We start from the raw sequence: 17,597 nt of genomic DNA on the forward strand, positions 1-17,597 counted from the left end.
GCAGCAGGGGGCTTGCACCCAGGTGAGCGGGGCAGCTCCATGAACTTGAACCTACCTGCCCCTCCCCTGGGGGCCCAGAAGATGGAGCTGACCCTCCCCGGCCCCCTCTGGTGGAATGAAAGACTTGGGACAGGACCCAGGTTGCCTCCAGGGGAGGGCGGGTGGCCCTGAGCCCAGCCTGGCACCTTCAGCACACCATCTGGGGCCTGAACACCTCACCCCCAGGCAGTTCTCCAGGCTCCGGGGAGGAGGGGAGCCGTGACCCCGCGTGGGGCCACGCAGACCAGAGGGTGCCGGGGCGAGGCGGCGAGGGAGAAAGGGACCACTGCCCTTGGGCGTCACCGCCCCTGTTCGCGGTGTTAGCCCAGCTTGGCTGCCCCCAAGCCCCCTGCTGTCCAGAGGCGGCCCGGATCCCCGGCTGACCCAGATCCAAGCCACCTGCTCTCGGCTCGCCCCGAGGTCCACTCCGCTTGCGGCTTCTGGTCACGTCGGATCCTGGAGGTCTTGCTTCTTGGCCCATCCCACGGCCTGGCATGACTGTAACAAGCGCCGAAGCCTCGCCTTTTAGAGCAGGGGCCCAAAGTGGCAGCCTGGTGCCAGAAGGGGTCTTTAGGGGGTAAAGGGCCTTGGAGCTAGAGGTGGAGGTGGAGGTGGAGGAGACAGAGAGGAGGAAAAGGGGGAGCAGGGGGAGGAGGGGGAAGAGGGGAAGGAAAGGAGGAGGGGGGGAGAGGTGCAGGTGGAGGAGGAGGAGGAGGAGGAAGAGGAAGCAGAGGAGGAGGAGGAGGAGGAGGAAGAGGAAGAGGAAGAGGAGGAGGAAGCAGAGGAGGAGGAGGAAGAGGGGGAAGAGGAGGAGGAAGAGGAGGAGGAGGAAGAGGAGGAGATGGAGGAGGTGGAGGAGGAGGAAGAGGGGGAGGAGGTGGAGGCGGGGGAAGTGGAGGTGATAAGCCGGGTTGTGGTTTGGGCAGATGGACCAATCCCCTCCTTTGCCCTTGGACGCAGCCTTGGTCTTCTGGGAGCGGCTGCCCGGCACCCCCGTGCTGGAACACCTGGACCTCTATGGTCCACTGAGCCCTTTTGTGAGCGGGCGTCCTCTAGCATCCCGTCCCCAGGGCCTGGAGACACTGCAGACCCCTGGGCAGTTTGTGCAGGCTGGAGGCGGATGGTAGGACCACCCGATTCACAAAGTCTGATTCACACAGAGTCATCGTCATGCTCCCCTTGAGGTGGCTCGGGCTGGGGCCCACCAGGAGGGCGCCGCGGGGCCAGCAGGGCAGTTGCCCGGCTGCCTCCTTGACCACAGCACGGCACGGACCTGGCTGACCTTGTCCGTGGGAGCCGGCTTCCCGGGCTCCACAGCGACCGCAGAGCGGTCCGGTCCTCTCACTGCCGCTTCTGTTTCCTCTGAGTGTGAAGGCTCACCTTGCTTTGGTGCCACGGAAAACCCGGACACCCTTAGTAAGAGCTGCCTGTCAGATCTCCAGTGACTAACAACTCCCACCACCCTGCTTGCAACCGTGTCACCCCACGTGCGTGGTGGGGACTGGGGACTCAGTGGCCCCCTTTTACCCATCGCCACATCCGAGAAGGCAGTGTAATGGCACCCTGGCCACGGGACCAAGAGACCAAGGGGGGAGGGGGTGACTCCTCGAGCCTCTCTCCAGGACCCTGCATCTCTGCCCCTCCCACCAAGGCCCAAGGACGTGGCCACATGGCTCGCCTCTGGGACACAGCTCCAAACCCCTCTGTCTCGAGCCCATGGAGCCCCCAGCTCCAGGACAGCTCTCCGGGCAGCCAGGGTGCGGCCACGGCCCAGCCGCAGCAACAGAGAACGCAGCCAGCAGCCAAACGCTTTGTTTTATTTCATGCTGGGACCAAAGGCCCGTGGACGCCCTTCTCCACCACTTTACCAAGAAAGTAGCACCGCCCACTCCCAGCCTCCTCCCGTGACCCGGTCCCAAGCCCACAGGGCAAGTGCCTGGAATCAGGATTGTTTTGTGAGTCAAATGCATAGCTTCCCAGAGGCCACGAGCCTGCCTGGCTCAGCCTTGGGTCAGGTGGACCCTGCCGCTAAGGGGGAGCTGGGCCGGGGGTCTGCAGGAGAGGTGCGTGGGAGAGCCCCGGGTGGTCTTCCAGGTGACGGTGGGGACAGCGCCTGGGGTACTTAGGGAGGCCGAGGCTTTCCTCTTGTTTCACGCAGCCTGTTGTCACGCCCCCTTCGAAACAGGCAGAGGGGGCAGATCCACCCGAGAGCCTTTTGCCCGGTGGCCGTGGGCTCCGGGATAGGTGAAGCAGCCTATCCAGGAGAGGTACCTGCAGCCTCACATGGTGTAGGCTGCCCAGTAGACGACATTGACGGCCACGAAGGCAGCAGGGAACACTGCGCGGGCGTAGATGTCGATGGTGTCTGCGTCGATGGGCTTGAAAAGCCCACGGAGGCCTCCCTGGCCCCCCCGAGCGGTGCCCGCCCCGCTTCTTGGCCTCCCCCGTCTCCATCTCCACACACCTGTAGGTGCCCATGAGGTTCCCAGGCGTGCGGCAGGGCCGGCGGGACACTGCCAGCTCCTGGGTGACGCCAGCGGCCGACAGGGAGAAGAGCACAATGGCATTCTTCACGTCCATCTGCATAGGGGGACGGGGCAGGGCTGAGCCAAGGGCGGGCTCCGCTCCAGGACCCCCCACCCGGGCCACGGCTGAGTCCCTCAGCAAGTGTCGCTGTGAGCAGCAGCAGGCAGGGCCTGCTCTCCTGTGCCCGGGGGCTGCAAGCGAACCCCCCAGAGCAGTAGGCAGAGGGTCCTGAGTTGGTCCCAGGAAGAGTGGCCCCACCAGCACTGCCCCTCTGTGTCGGTGGCGGGGTGGGGGTGTGTGTGAAGGGCATGGGGGGGGGGGGGGGCTGTCCTTGGTGCTGAACACAAGAGCGCCCACAGGCTCAACCTCACCTCTGTTCTCTGCTCTGTGGCCTTGACCTTGGCCTTTTGCTTCTTCCGGTAGTCAGCATTGAAGTGGGCAAAGGCATACTCCACCAAGGCAGCAAACACGAAGACGTAGCAGATCCAGAAGTACACGTCCAGCGCCTTGATGGCCGAGGCCCGCGGGAGGGAAGAGCGGGCACTCACCATCAGTGTGGTCATGGTCAGCACCGTGGTAATGCCTGCCGGGAATGGGTGGTGCCATTGCTGGGGCCCCTGCCACTTCCCTGCCCTCCCCACCCCTGCCCCAAGCCCAAGCGAAATTCAGACTCTTGTGACCAGGCCTGGCTGGCCACTGGCTTGGAACAAGGGGCTGGAAGGCAAAACATGGGCTCATGGGTAGCAGGGTTGGCGTCCTGCTTCTGGGCTCCTGCCCTTTCACCAGCTCCCTCGGAGGAAAGGTCAGGGCCCCGTACCTAGAGACACCCTGGCGGGCACCGCTGCCTGGCTGATCCAGAAGGAGACCCAGGACATGGCAACTAGGAGGATGGAGGGCATGTAGGACTGGATGATGTAGACGCCCCGATTCCTCCGGAGGTGGAAATGCAGGCTGAGCCGAGGGAACTGACCAGCTGCAGGAGAAACACTCCCTGCTGGGACCTGACCCACCACACACTGTGGCACCGGGGGGCAGGGCGTGCGGGTGGAGAGGAGGGCTTGGCAGGCACGGAGGGGAGCACCACTTCAAGCCTCAGACCCCTGCCTTCCCCACTTTCCCCACACAGCTTGATGGATCAGGAGTCTCCTGTGCCCTGGGCCTTGTCCTGGGAGAGAGGCAGGGCCACCCGGAGGCAGGAGAGGAGAAAGATCCCAGTGCTGCACGGGCCCAGGGCACTCTCCCGGAGTGTGGCCAGCTCTTCCAGCCCTCCCTGGAGCCCAGCCAAGCGAAAGGAAAGAGCCAGCTGGGCTGGCTGGCACCAATGAGCAGGCAGTAGGAGCTGGGAAGGGGCAGGAGGGGTCAGGACAAAGGCAGCCCCAGGTGAGCCCCACACCCTTCATGTCCCCCCCCCCCCAAACCGCAAGCACTGAGAGCCTGCAGGAAGCAACCAAGGACCGAGGAACAAGGCAGAGAAAGCCTGACCCATATCCGCACTGTGGCGCCCTGAGTCCCTCGGTCAGGTGCAGCCTGTGCCCATCAGTGCTTTTCCAGGGGCACCCTCAGGGCGTCCTCAGAGCCAACTAACGGCTTAGTTACAAGTGCTAGGAGACCACGAGCCGGGCTCACGAGAAGAGGCCGCGAGAAGCCGCGTTACCCGATTTGAAGTTCATGAGCTCCGTGGCAAAGTGGTAGCTGGTGATGGTGAACTGGGCCAGCTGCAGCTTGTTCAGCCCGTGGATCTGCTCCTGGTTCTCAGACCAGTAGTACACGATGTCCTCGGATGAGTAGCCATCTGCAGGAGAGCCCCAGGTGGTGTCCCCCGGCACAGGGGACAGGGGACAGCACAGGACACCCAGCCAGGGTCGAGAAGGCTTGTGGCCATGCCCAACCTCCGGCCGGCAGACAGGACCAGGAGAGCTGGACAAAGGGCAGGCCGCCATCTCTAGGTGACTCGCAGGGGCTGTCACGCTGGCTCGGTGACACAAATACATGCCTCGTCTGGGCTGCACACCCGTCTGTGACCCGTGAGAAGAGGGTCGGGCTGCCCAGGCCTTCCAGCTCCCTCTCTGCCTTCTCTTCAGCCCAGGCTCCTCGCTCCACGGGTCCTATCCCAGACGCTTCCCTGTCCCCGAGCCAGGCCGGCTGCAAAGGTCCCTGGCGGCCCGAGTCCCCTCTCCCCCCGCAGCACAGTTGCCGAGCAGAGCCCCCTGCCCGGCCCCGGAGGGGCACTCACAGCTCTCCAGATGCAGCATGCACTCTTGCTCGTCCATGGGGTATTTGGCCAGGTCCATGTCGCAGGCCACCGTGGAGGTGATTCTGCCCAGACAACATGCTGGTGAGGCCTCCAGGAGCGAGGCCAGCTCCCGAAATCCTGAGGTCCTCCTGCCCCGCCCCCCAGATTTTTTTAATCTCCTGGTTTTTAAAATGTTGGCCGCTAACTCTGTTTTTAAAAGACACAGGTCAGAAAACACATATCCATACATGCACATGTATGTTCGCGACAGCTCAACACACAATAGCCAAAAAAGTGGAAACGGTCCGGTGTCTACGGACGGATGAGTGGATACCATGTGGCGGAAGGCTACTCGGCCGTAAACAGAAATGACATCCCGGTAAACACCATGACCCTCAAAGACACTGCGCTAGGTAAAGGACAGAAGGCAGACACAGAAGGTCACGCGCTGTATGATTCACTTTATCCGGAAGGTGAGGTCGGTGGGGCGGGCGGACGGATGGAGAGCGAGCACTAATGGGCGTGGGGTCTCCTTCCTGGGGAATGAGACCTTCTGGAGCCAGACGGGATGTTGGCACAACACTGAGAACGTGCTAAATGCCACTGGGTCCTTCACGTTGAAATGGTGAATTGCATGTTATGTGAATTTCACCCCCACGTGAAAACCAAAAAGCACCGTGTTGGCCACAGAGCTGCATCCGTGGGCTTCTTCCCGCGGCCACCTCTGCAGCTGCCATTACTAGGTGGTGTGGGGCGCCGCCAGAGGACGGACGACCCATCCGGCTCCCGTCTGAGCATCTTGGGGGGGGCCGGTCCAGGGCTCACCGGATGCTGTACAGGATCACCCCGTCAGGCTGCAGCCGGATAAGCTTGTTCTCCACGGTCACGTCGTGGAACCAGGCGGACTTGGCATTCACAATGAAGGTGTCCGGGAGCCACAGCTTGTCCACGAAGCGGCTGTCCAGGCCCAGGGTCTCGTTGGTGTGGTTGTAGGCCAGCCTGCTGTCCCGCCAGCTCTGGTGCAGGAACACGGTCATGGTGTATTCCTGCAGTGGGAGGCGGGAAGGGCCACTGGCCGTCAGCCCCGCTCCTCTCGTGGGGGCCCACAGCCAGGCGTGGGTGGAGGTTGACCAGCACCTACCATGTTCACCTCCGAGATGTGGTCGATGCTGGCCACCTCGATGGCGAGGGCCACGTTCACAGGAGGCCCTGCAGGGAAGAGGCTGAAGCCAGGCTCCCCACCCAGTGCAAGCCCAGGCAGGCAGGACAGGGGTCAGCCAGGGTTTTGCAGGGAAGACCATGTTGGAGAGAGTCTGCCACGAGACCCTTCTGAGAAGACCCACCTTCCCAGCTGTCTCCTGGGGGCGGGGGGCTACCGTCGAGGTGTGACACATGCCCTGGGGACCACAGACGCACCCCTCGAGGGAGCCAGCCCAGGGCCGGCAGGGCTCACCCCCACAGCCGGACGCAGGAGACTCCCCCGTGCCCCCACTGGCCGCCCTCACCTCCAATGCCAGGCCGGAAGTTGCGAGCATAGCCCTCTATCAAGCCATCCAGGTTGGGAAGCCAGGATATCTCCAGATTGGAACCAACATAGTCCCCAATATCATTCATTGCTCTGGAAACGCAAGGCCCACTGGTCACAGGCAGGGTGCCAGGGACGGAGCCCAGCTCCCTTCCTCGGCACCTAAGCCAGGGGTGGGCGGGGGAGACCACGGCGAGAGTCCCTCCAGGCTGGACCTGGCCAGTCCCAGTGAATCCTGCCAGAAACGAGGAGCCCCAGGACTCTTCCACCTCACCCACCAGCCTCTGCTCAGCTTCCGCCGGCCCACCTAGCCTTGAGTGAGCCTTCCAGGTCACACAGAGTCCCCAGCCTCCCTCTACAACTGGTTCGAGGAGGGTGGCCAGCCCAGAGCCCCCGCCCCTGGGATCTCTGGATGAAGAGCCTTGGAGGACCCTGACAAGGCACATGGCCCCCCTTTCAGCCTCTGATGGCAAAGTGTCCTGCAGGAGGTGACCTGGGAGAAGAGCTGCGTGACCAGGAAGGTGAGAACAGAGAGAAGGAGGTATGGGTGAGGTCCCACACCTGACCCAGGCCAAGGCTAAGGGCCCATGGGGACGCTGGAGCCGACCTCCCGCTCTCTGTGCCTTTCCAGGCAGGCCCAGCACTGGCGGCAGTGATCCCCAGTTGTCATGTGCTCCTGAGGCTTAGCCTGACCCCAGAGTGGCTGGGGCCGTGCCAGTGGCTGCAGACTAGTCCAAATGACAGCCTGTGCTGGTCGTCTCTGGCAGGGCTGCAGGGGCGTTCCACACGTGGCATCTTGTGTCCTGTACACACCAGACTGACCAAAGCCCCCCAGCAGCTCCACCCACCCGCCCCTCCTTGTGCTTACCTGTCCTGGGGTGAACCGGGTCACCCAAAACTCACGTCCACCCAGAACCTCAGAATGGGACCTTATTTGGAAATTGGGCTATAATCAGTTAAGATGACACCATGCTTGATTGGGGTGGCCCTCAATCCAATGAGTGGTGTCCTTATAAGAAGAGAAAGCAGACGCACAGGGAGAAGGATGTGTGACAACAGAGGCAGCGACCAGAGACATGCAGCCACAAGCCAGGGGACACCAAGGGCTGGAGAGAAGCATGGAATGGATCCTCCCCCAGAACCCTCCGGAAGGAATCAACCCTGCCCTCGGACTTGATCTTGGGCTTCTGGCCTCCAGAGCTGGGAAGGAATAAATGTCTATTAAGCCCCCTAGCCTGTGGTCACTTGTTACTGCAGGCCCCAGGAAGTCACACAGCCACCCCCTCCCGCCCACAGGGCAAGGCCCATCCACAGTCAGGCAGGAAGTGAGGGGGGCATTCAGGAGGGCATTCGAGAATAACTCTCTTGTGTTATCTGTAATGACGCTGTACTCACAGGTGGGTTCTCAAACACCTGGAAGGCTGCCTGGGTTAGGGAAGCACCAGCAGCTGGGCACCCAGCCCCTCCTCTGTCCCACACGCTGGTCCTTGGAAGAAGGTCAAACTTGAACCAGGAGCTCCCTGGCTAAGGACACTCACAAACCCCTGACCTATCCCGTAGGACCACCTTAGGGCCTCTAGGCCACGTCCCGGTCTGGTCCAGGGCGGGGGTAGGGCCGGTGATTTGCTAACAAAGTATAAGAAGGAACTGAATGAAGTCCTGGACCCAAGTAAAGCACACTGAAAAGTGCAAATGGAGGTCACCCTAACGATCAGACGTAAAGGGACTCGAATTAGGTTTTATTTTTGGACTGGCCCAGCTGCCATCTTGCGGCAGTGGCTCGCCTGCCGGGAACAAGGCTGTCGGGAGACATACCATCCGTCCCCGGCCTCAGGGTGGTGGCACAGGCAGGCGCCCCTTCCCTCAGCTGGGTCCCATGCCCACTCCCGGGCACAAGGCAAGGCCACAGGTAAGCCCCCGGCCACAAAGTTCGCCTTGAAGTGGCAGGATGCCAGTGGATTTCCTAGACTTTGCCACCCCTAGAAGGTGTGAAGGGAACGGACTCCCTGCCCCGTGTCACTCCTCACCTAGCACAGGGGCTGTTCATTTTTCCAGCTGTGAAGAGATGTCGAGGGCCATCCAAGGAGGATGTACTAATGCTAGCCCGGGTGCTGGAGAGCCCTGCTTTCCTCCCACGGTTTAGGTGGGCAGGTAAAGGAGTGGACGGGGTACACACCCTATGTGGGGGAGGTTGTGGTGCCTCTGATCGGCACCTTGCGGGAGAGGTTCTGCCTCATCTGGTCGCCTTGAAACCCAAGATGGCCTAGGGTGGGGGCTCCCGTTGTGCAGACAGAGAAACTCAGAGACACATGCTCAAACTCCTGGGGTGAAGTGGGCACCATGAAACACTGGCAGCGGCTGCTTGGGCGCCATCAGGCCTCCCTCCCTCGACTGGCCCCTTGAGTAAACAAGCCCACCCTTGTCACTTGTCCGTGCCCCTGGGGCCAGAGAGGAAAGGTGGGTGCAGCTGAGCAAGGCGGTGGGGCCCTGTTCCCTGCAAGGACCCTTCCAGCGTGCACACACAAGCCCACAGTCCCTGGCAACTCTGCTCTCGGAGCAGCACTAGCTACGCTGGCCCCTCAGTTACCAAGGATAAGAGGAACAGCACGACAGTCGCACGGTGAGCTAGCAAAGCAGGAGCCACACACACAGCTTCTCCAGGGAGGTGGAGGTGCCAGCAGTCCAGAGGGCCACCCACAAGGGTGCAGCCGGCAAGCTCGGGCCCCTGCCACATGAGTGGGTCTTCAGACTCAGGGAAGGCACAGCTTTGACCCAACCCACAAACGCTGCACAGCACATTTATTCTAACCCACCGAGACTTTCCTGCTGGGAAGCCCAGGATGTGACCTGAGCAGCGGCAGCCAGGACAGGTATCTCCTGTCCCCCTACCACTCCGGATGTGAGGACCCGGAGACCGAGGGAAAGGAGGGTGCTGACCTGCTTCTGGAGTGGAGGGTGGAGGGATAGGAAGCTGGCAGGGGAGGAGGTGCCAGATTGACAGCACTACACTGTCTGAAGGTCGCCCGCCAAGGCCCACAAAGCCCAGAGGCTCTCCTTCCGGCCGGGGCCACAGCCTTCCAGCCTTCCTGCACGGCAGACGGGCACACCCGTTACCCCCACTTCCAAGCCAGATGTGGGACAGAGACCAGGATGTTTCAGTTTTTAGAAAGGCGATATAATGTACATGTGGACTTGGGATGGGGGCGGGGGTGGTCTGGAGAATTTCCCAGCAGGAAAGTACAAACAGGTCCCAAAAGTAGGGTGAATGAGCTTCACGTCAGAGCGGAACAGGCTTGGCCACCAAATGAGTTTTGGTGTCAAACTTGGGCTGAGGCTTTGAGGTTCAGAGCAGCTTGGACTCCAGAATCACAGCTACGTGGCTATGCTGGACCAACAGCTGATCCCAGGCCTCCAGCACATACATCCACGGCCACGCCTCAATGCTTTGCCCTTCCCCTTACCTTGAAGTAGGAAAAGGGAAAAGGGCCATGGAGCTGGATAAGAGAATGAAGCCTTCCGAGGACAGGGGCAGATCAACATTGCCTGTGACCTTCGGCACGATGACCACCCTATGGCCAGACTCAGACCTTCCTGGCTCTGCCCCCCACCCCACAAACAAGGACATTCTGACCACATCCCCCCACCTCCGTGTCACATGCTGCCTGAGTGCCTACAGCCCAAACACAGGCTGATGGTCAACCGTTTCCAGTTTCTAAGGCCTTTGACAGCAATTGATTGCCCAGAAGTCCGGAATGCTGGGGGGGCAGAGGGGTGTGCTGTATTTGCTCTGGTTGTCTGCAGCCCATGCACTAAGATGATTTTCAAAAAGGGCCCTCACAACTCCCAGGAAGGTGGCGGGCATATGGCCATGGGATGCCAGACTACCTGGAGCCCATTTCAAGTCCCCAGAGAACAGAGAAGACGTTGGGGACCCTACTGGTCCCTAGAAGCCAAAGGGAGGAAGCCACAATCCATGGGGACCCTCCTTCTTAGCCTTTTCCTTCCTTGGGGAGACAGAGCCCTCCTCCCCTCCCCCAGCAGTTAGAAATCCTGAGTCTTCTCTGTCCTCCACCCCCTCACCGCCCCCCACCCCCAGGGGCAGCTCGCTCCTTCCCACCTGCATGCTCCAGAGTTGAGTGGCTGCCATTTGAAATGGCCCCTGGAAGGAGACTCCACAGCGTCCTGGGCCCGAACTTTCTAGCGACCACACACAGCCCTCATGCCGTCCCCCCAGCCCTGCGGGCTGCAGCGGAAGCGTGTCTGTGCAGCTCGGCTCCCATGGGGAAGGGGAGCCTCCTCCCCCGTGTCCGCGGGATGGTTCCTGTCTTCCTCCCTGCAGCTCGTGCCGCGCCGAGCGCTCAGCCCGCGCCTGGAGGGGCACCAGCAGCCAGGGACCGGCCAGGTGCCGCTGGGGCCGAGGACCCCACGCGAGCCCAGGCACCGGGGCCGGGGGGGGGTGGGGTGGGGGGCGGGAATTGGGAGCGGCTCCCACGTCCGCGCGCAGCTCGGCGGCGCCGGTTCAGCACCGGGACGGCGGACAGCACCCGGGGGCGGCCCCAAGGGCAGCGGTGAGTCCGGAGCTAGGGGCCCGCGGGGGACATGGGGTGGGGGTGGGGTGCTCGCGGGGAGAGGGGGGACGAAGACTGGAGTCGACGGGGGAGGTGAAGACGGGGGTAGACGGGGTGGGGGCGGGGAGGAAGACCGAGGGCGGCCCCGGGCGCCGCGCGGACCCGGCTCGCTCACCTGGCGCCGCGGTGCTGCTGCGCGCAGAGCATCAGGAGCGGGGGCAGCAGCCAGGCCAGCGCGTCCATGGCCTCGGCGCTCGGCGGGGACCGGGGGCGGCGCCGGGGTCCGGCCGGTCGCGGGCGCTCGCGAAGTTCTTCCCGGCGGCCGCGGCAGCGGCACAGGCGGGGCGGGGAGCGGGGAGGGCGCGCGGCGCGGGCGCGAGGGCGGACCGAGCGCGGAGCCCGGAGCCCGCCCCGCCCCGAACCGGGCCGCCCCGCCCGTCCGCCCCCACCCGCCGCCGCGCCCCCGCCGCACTTGGGAGCCGCGCCGATTCCTCCCCGCCCCTGGGCCACGCAGCCCTGCCCCGCCTCGGGCTCCCGCCCGGCCTGGCCGCGCCCCCCTCCCTGGCGGGCCGCGCTCCGGGCCCGGGGAGGGGGGGTCCCGCACTCCCCGTCGCACCACCGCTGCCAGGGAGGCGACCCAGGCCCACGACCCGCTTGGTCGCAGCCTCCCGCTGCCTGGCCAGGCGCCTGCAGACAGACGGGCGCGGTGAACCTCGTCCCGGGGCTGTTCGTGGGGGTCACAGGTCCCGGAGACTTGGCGGGTGCCGGGAGGGGGCTAGCGTTCCTGCGCCTTACCGGCTACTGGGAGAGACCCCCGCCCTCCAACCCGCAGCTCCTTCCAAGCCCCTCACACTCGCAGCAGAGCCAGAGCCCGAGCGACCACTGCCCCCACTGGGTCGGCCTGACGGGGAGGGAAGTGGGGGGGTGGGGGGCAGTGCGGCTGCTCCTCTGGCTGAGGTCCTGGTCACAGGATGCAGCGACTTCTCTGTCCCGCCTGGTCAGGCTCCGTCACACCTGTGCCCGCCTCTGGAAGGGCACTGCAGATGGCTGGGCTGTAAGGAAGGTGACATCTGCCCTCTGCGGCCCGCGAAGCGCTGAGGAAGTCAAGGCCCTAAGCATTCTCTATTTTAATTCTTTCCAACAGAAGTTGTGCGCAATTCCCCTCAAAAGACATCACAAACTTTAATCTCTGTTGGGTCTCATTTATTCACTTCTGGACTCCATATCAGCTGACAACAGAGAGTGAATTCCCATGCAAACACTAAGAACGGACAAACTTGTCCCGGAGGGCATTAAGTCTGCTCCCATGACTGCAGACGCTGGCCAGAAAGGGGCAGGGAGAAAGGGCTTTGCTGCTGGGAATTTCCAGCACAGTCTTGAGTGCCAAGTGTCCAAGGATGGGGCTGGTTCCCAGCTTTCTATCCTGAAGCCAGGAACGGGCCCTAAGAGAGCCAGTCAGTTCTCAGCGTGAACGCCTCCCTGCAGGGCTGTGCCAGCCCTCTTTGGGTATGGAAGCACTGATCCCAGAATGATCACACGCTGCACATATGTGCGTGTGCTCTGGACAAGCCTTGGGGCCTCCTGGCCTCATTCCTGGGGGTCCTTCTGCACACGTTTTGGGAGAGTAAGGAGTTCATCCCTCACAAAGTGTCCAGAGGACAGCCTGGCACGGAGCACGGGCTGTGAGCACCCACTGGCACTGTTATGACTCCCCCACCGGAACAGGGATCTTATCTGCTTGTTTCCTCACAGAACCCCTCACGTCTAAGCCTCTGGCACATAACAAGGGCTTAATAAATGTAGGAAAGGACACAGGCTCAGAGTTTCCAAAAGCCAGCAAAATGAGCCCGGTCAGCAGCACCTTTGCTGCTCGGGGTTTCTGCCTTTCAGTCCCAAGCTTTGATCTCTGTGCTGGTCAGGCAGCCAGGCGGGGCTCACCCACACACCCCTTTCTGTATTTGAGAAGGTCCAGGGGCTGACAGCCTCTGAGAAATAGTGTTAACCTTGAATCACTTGATTCAATTAGTTCAAGGTGAACCAGACTCTATCGCTATTTTCTTCACTTGCCTCTATTACCTGAGGCATAAAATTAACCTTAAACCTTCCACTGCAAAGCTGTACTGGACGGGTACTTTAGCCATAGCTCTGGCTGTTTTCTCACCAAATCGCCTCATCTTCCTCAAGCCCTGGAGGCAAGCACGTTTCAAAGCCGTGAATAGAGAAAGAGGGAAGGAAGCGCCGGGCACACACCCGACCTGCCACCTGCCGTATGGTGCGCCTCCCGCAGATCTCTCTGGAAGCAGCTCTGTCCGGAGTAACCAGGATATTTAGTGACCTTCAGCCGAAATGCTTAATTTCTTCCCCAGAGTCTGCAAGCTTCATTCTAGTTCTCCATTGCCCCTGATTGGTCTGTTTGGATCTGAAGAATGGGGATTTTCATTATTCCTGCTTCAAGTTTTTTGAAAATTAGCTTCTGGCCACTTCTGGATGTAACCGGGTAGTGCCCCCCCTTTTTCATTCTCAGCCCCATTCAGACAAGCTCCAGCTGCCCCAGAACAGAGAGCCAGTGCAGGGCAGCCCCACCAAAGGTCAGGAAACAGGCCCTTGGTTCTGCGTTGGCCAGCCACCGGCCTGGCTGAGGCGAGCCCCAGACTATAGCATCATCCACACCTGTGAAATGGAAACAACCTACTTCTCCCCTCCCTTGGAGGATTCAGGAAATGCTCCCCGAGTCAGAGGTCTGGGTCAGGCCACCTCCCTTCTCTGGAAAATATGTAGGTTACTCCCTGTGTTAATTCCATGCCTGTTATGGGGGGGGGGGGGGGAGAACCCAGCCTACAAGTACGACTCTGATGAAACTCGAAATCCGTAAGAAGAGGTCTCCCCCGGTGGAAGGCTCTCTGTTTCAGATGAGGTCTGTGCTGTTTCCCCAGATGCCCCGACAGCCCCAGCCCCTTTCTTGGTACCACCAAGAGCACAGAACAGGAGGCCTGGTGCCAGACCACAGGAATGAAGATAAGAAAGACACTCAAATTTCAAACCTCACGCATTTGATCCCTGCACATCTACTTAACTTCTCCATGGCCTCCCTTCGACATGGTGACCTCTCCGTCAGGCAGGACCCATGCAGAGCCCTCTGGTTTCAAGCTCAGGGCAGTGGCGTCTGTCTCTATTTCCTGTTTAGTGCAGGGAGGCGTCATGCTCTCCCCATATGGCACTGAGCAGGACAATCATGCATTTGGCCCTGGAAGGTATGGAAACCGTCTCCTTAGTTAGTCCCCGGGAGTCACGGGCAACACTTCCCCGGGACAGAGCACACCAATGCCCTAGGCTGCATCTAGAAAAGCCACAAAAGTGTGGCCTGCTGGTCTATTTGGTTCTTGAAACCATCGGCCTGCAGCTTTTTTGTATTATTTACCTTTTGGGGTAATCACTTTGCCGGGCGCTCACAGCAAAGGGAAGGGACTGCACTAAGTCTACAGCTTGGGCGGAGGGCTGGCCTGAACCCATCCTGGCAGCAGGATGGGCCCCGGGAGGTAGAGGTGAGTCATAGGGATCCGCGAGGGGAAACAGCACTAGCTGAATTTAAAATCCCTGCCTGATATATTTGTGAGGTTGCTTTATCATTTTCCTGGGGAAAAATGCACCAAATAGAGAAATGGCAGGGACACAGAAGACTTTTCTCGAGCTCAGGATGTAATTATTAACGCTGTGATTTTCAGATGGAGTCTATTCATTTGAGAAGCTGAGGAAACTTGGCAGAAAAGATCAAAAGCAAACTACTTGCAGTCGCCTGAGGTTGTCTGTCTGCTTAGACAGAGCACGGGCCCACAGGAAACAGGGCTTAGCTGGGATGCTGTTCTCAGTAATCAAGGCCCTGAGAACCAACGCACAATCGAACTTGGCCACTCAGAATTTTTCTACACGAGTTAAATAGACACACAAGTACAATTGGTCACGTGTAGGGGCACCTGGGTGGCTCAGTAGGTTAAGCATCTAACTTCAGCTCAGGACACGATCTCACGGTTTGTGGGTTCGAGCCCGGCCTCAGGCTCCGTGCTGACAGTGCAGAGCCTGCTTGGGATTTTCTTTCTCCCTCCCTCTCTGCCCACTCACGCTTTCTCTCTGCCAAAATAAATAAACTTAAAAAAAAATTGGTCATATCTAATGTGGAGAAGTCAGAATTCTATTCTTCTATTTTGTATTTTTTAAACTAGTGATTTGGGGATGCCTACGTGGCTCAGTCAGTAAAATGTCTGACTCCTGATTTCGGCTCAGGTCATGATCTCACGCTTTGTGGGATCGAGCCCCGAATTGGGCTCTGCACTGACAGCATGGAGCCTGCTTGGGATTCTGTCTCTCTCCCTCCCTCCCAGCCCCTCCCCCCGCTCACTCTCTCTCAAAAACACAAAGCAGTGATTTGAATTCTTTCACGTGGTAGCAAACATTAAACACAAATTAGCATTCCTAACAACAAAGGCTGTCAGTCCAGTGGGGAAAACATTCCACTTTGGATAGAGCCACACAGAATCAACCACATAGAAACTCTCGGGGAGCCTCTGGGGGGAAGGGGGTCCCGCTGGCAGCTGGGGTGAGGCTGCCCCCCGAACTCTGTGACAGGAAGACACTGTGCTTCCCTCACCCCTCGCTGGTCCTCCGTGCTGGTCCTCTGGACAGGACGCTGCAAAAACAAAAACAGTGATCTTTTTTATACTTAATATTCAATTACCTTCATCAAACTTCCTCAAGAAAACCCCACACACAGATCAATGTTCACTTAGCCAATATTAGTAGGATTATCCAGCCTGCTGCATGCCAAGTATTCGTCTAGATGTTGGGTGCAAAGAAGATATAAAAGGTCCCGATCCCCACTGAGCTCCCCTTCTAGAGGGTGGAAGACGGACCATTAGTAAACGAATAAACCATTGTGAAGGATGAAATGCCTGCTGTGAAGGGGGACAGTTAGGGCAGTCAGGAAAGACCTTGTGGTGAGGTAATATTTTAGCTGAAACTTGAAGTATATCCTATCCCTCCTGGAGCAAAAGCCAGCCACATCAAGGCCCAGGTAAGTGCTCTAGGTAGAGGATAGAAAATGCAAAGGTCCTGGGGTGCCTGGCTAGCTCAGTCGGTGGATGTGCAACTCTTAGTCTCTGGGTTGTGTGTTTGAGCCCCACATTGAGTGTAGAGATTACTTTAAAGTTTTTTTTAATTAAAAAAAGAAAGAAAGAAAGAAAATATAAAGGTCCTGAGGCTGGAATGAGCCAGTAAGTTCAAAAAGAGACAAAGTCAGGCCGGTGTGGGCTGTGACAGAAGACGTGAGGGAGGGGAGGCAAGTAAGGCGGGGGGGGGGGGGGGGGGGGGGGGGGGGCTCCAGGTCAGGTCAGGCATGGCCTGTGGGGTTGTGGCCTGGATCTAGGTTCTGTTTCATTTTATTTCATTTTCCATCAGTTTTGTTGGCATACAATTTACATATAATAAAACGCACCAACTTTAAGTATACAATTTTATGGGTTTTGAGCTATGCGTAGGATTGCATAGCCACCATCTCGATCAAGACATTACACCTTTCCACCAGCTTAAAATGTTCCCTCCTGCCCCTTTGCGGTCAATCTCCCCCCGGCCCTGGTCCCAAGTGACCACTAGTGTCTGCTTTCTGTCACTCTAGTTTTGTTTTTCTAAAGTATAATACAAATGGCACCCCACAGCATGAGGTCAGTGGTGGCAGTCTCCTAAGTGATCCATGCCTCCTGATACTGGGCAACCCCTTCCCTGGCGTGGGACCCGCATCCACGGACTTGTTTCAGTGATAGGTCCACAGTGACAAAACATCACTCCCAGGATCAGCTTGTAAAAAAACTGTGACTTGGGTCTAGCTGGCACTCCATTTGCTCACTTTGACGAAGCCAGCAGCCATGTTGAGAGCCGATATGGCAAGAGGCTCAGCGGGCGGGGAACGGGGGACTGTCAGCCCCTGGTCCAACAGAGCTGACAAACCTCTAGATGGCTGTGGCCCTGGCCAATGTCTTAGTCACAGCTTTGTGAGAGACAGAGCTGGGACCCCGACCTACAAAAGCTGGGTGATAACTATGCTGTTTTATCCACCCTGTCCCTGGCCGTTTGTTACACGGCGTGAATTCCTAGCACAGTAGTAACAAAGTAGACTTCTTTCACTTAGTACTATGTTTGAGATTCACCCACATAGTAGTGTGGATTGGATGTTTATTTTTTTACTGCTGAGGAGTGTTCCTTCGTATGAATATACCCCAGTTTGCCTCAACCCACCTGCTGATGGACATTCGGGCTGTACCCAGTTTCCATCCATTCGGAGTACAGCTGCTTTGAATGCTCAAGTGCAACTCTTTGTGTGGTCACACATTCTCATTTTCTTGGAATAAGTACCTACTTCTAGGATTGTGGGATCTTAAGGGGAGTGTATGTTTATGAGAAACTACCAATCTATATCGGTGTGGCTGTACCATTTTGTATTCCCACCAGCGAGGGATAAGATTTTAAGATGCTCTGCTTCCCTATCAACATGTGCTTAGCAGCCTTTAATTTTGGCCATTTTTGTAACTATGTAGAGACATCTCATCGTGGGTTTAATGTGCATTTTCTTAATGACTGTTGACACCGAGCATCTCTTCGTGTGCTTCTTCAAATCTTTTGTCAAGATTTAAAAATGAGATCGTTGGTCTTCTTATTGAGT

General features: G+C 58.9%; 1 protein-coding gene across 1 annotated transcript; it reads right to left on the reverse strand.

The window, feature by feature from the left end:
- Positions 1-2,318: 2,318 nt before the first annotated feature.
- GABRD (gamma-aminobutyric acid type A receptor subunit delta) lies at positions 2,319-11,134 on the reverse strand. The gene is given in 10 exon segments (XM_049618946.1): positions 2,319-2,450; positions 2,452-2,619; positions 2,937-3,148; positions 3,383-3,538; positions 4,220-4,357; positions 4,799-4,881; positions 5,624-5,844; positions 5,940-6,007; positions 6,304-6,416; positions 11,067-11,134. Coding segments are annotated over 10 exon segments (1,359 nt in total).
- Between the last annotated feature and the right edge of the window lie 6,463 nt (positions 11,135-17,597).

Source organism: Panthera uncia, assembly GCF_023721935.1.
Source record: "Panthera uncia isolate 11264 chromosome C1 unlocalized genomic scaffold, Puncia_PCG_1.0 HiC_scaffold_4, whole genome shotgun sequence".
NCBI classification, from domain to species: Eukaryota; Metazoa; Chordata; class Mammalia; order Carnivora; family Felidae; genus Panthera; species Panthera uncia.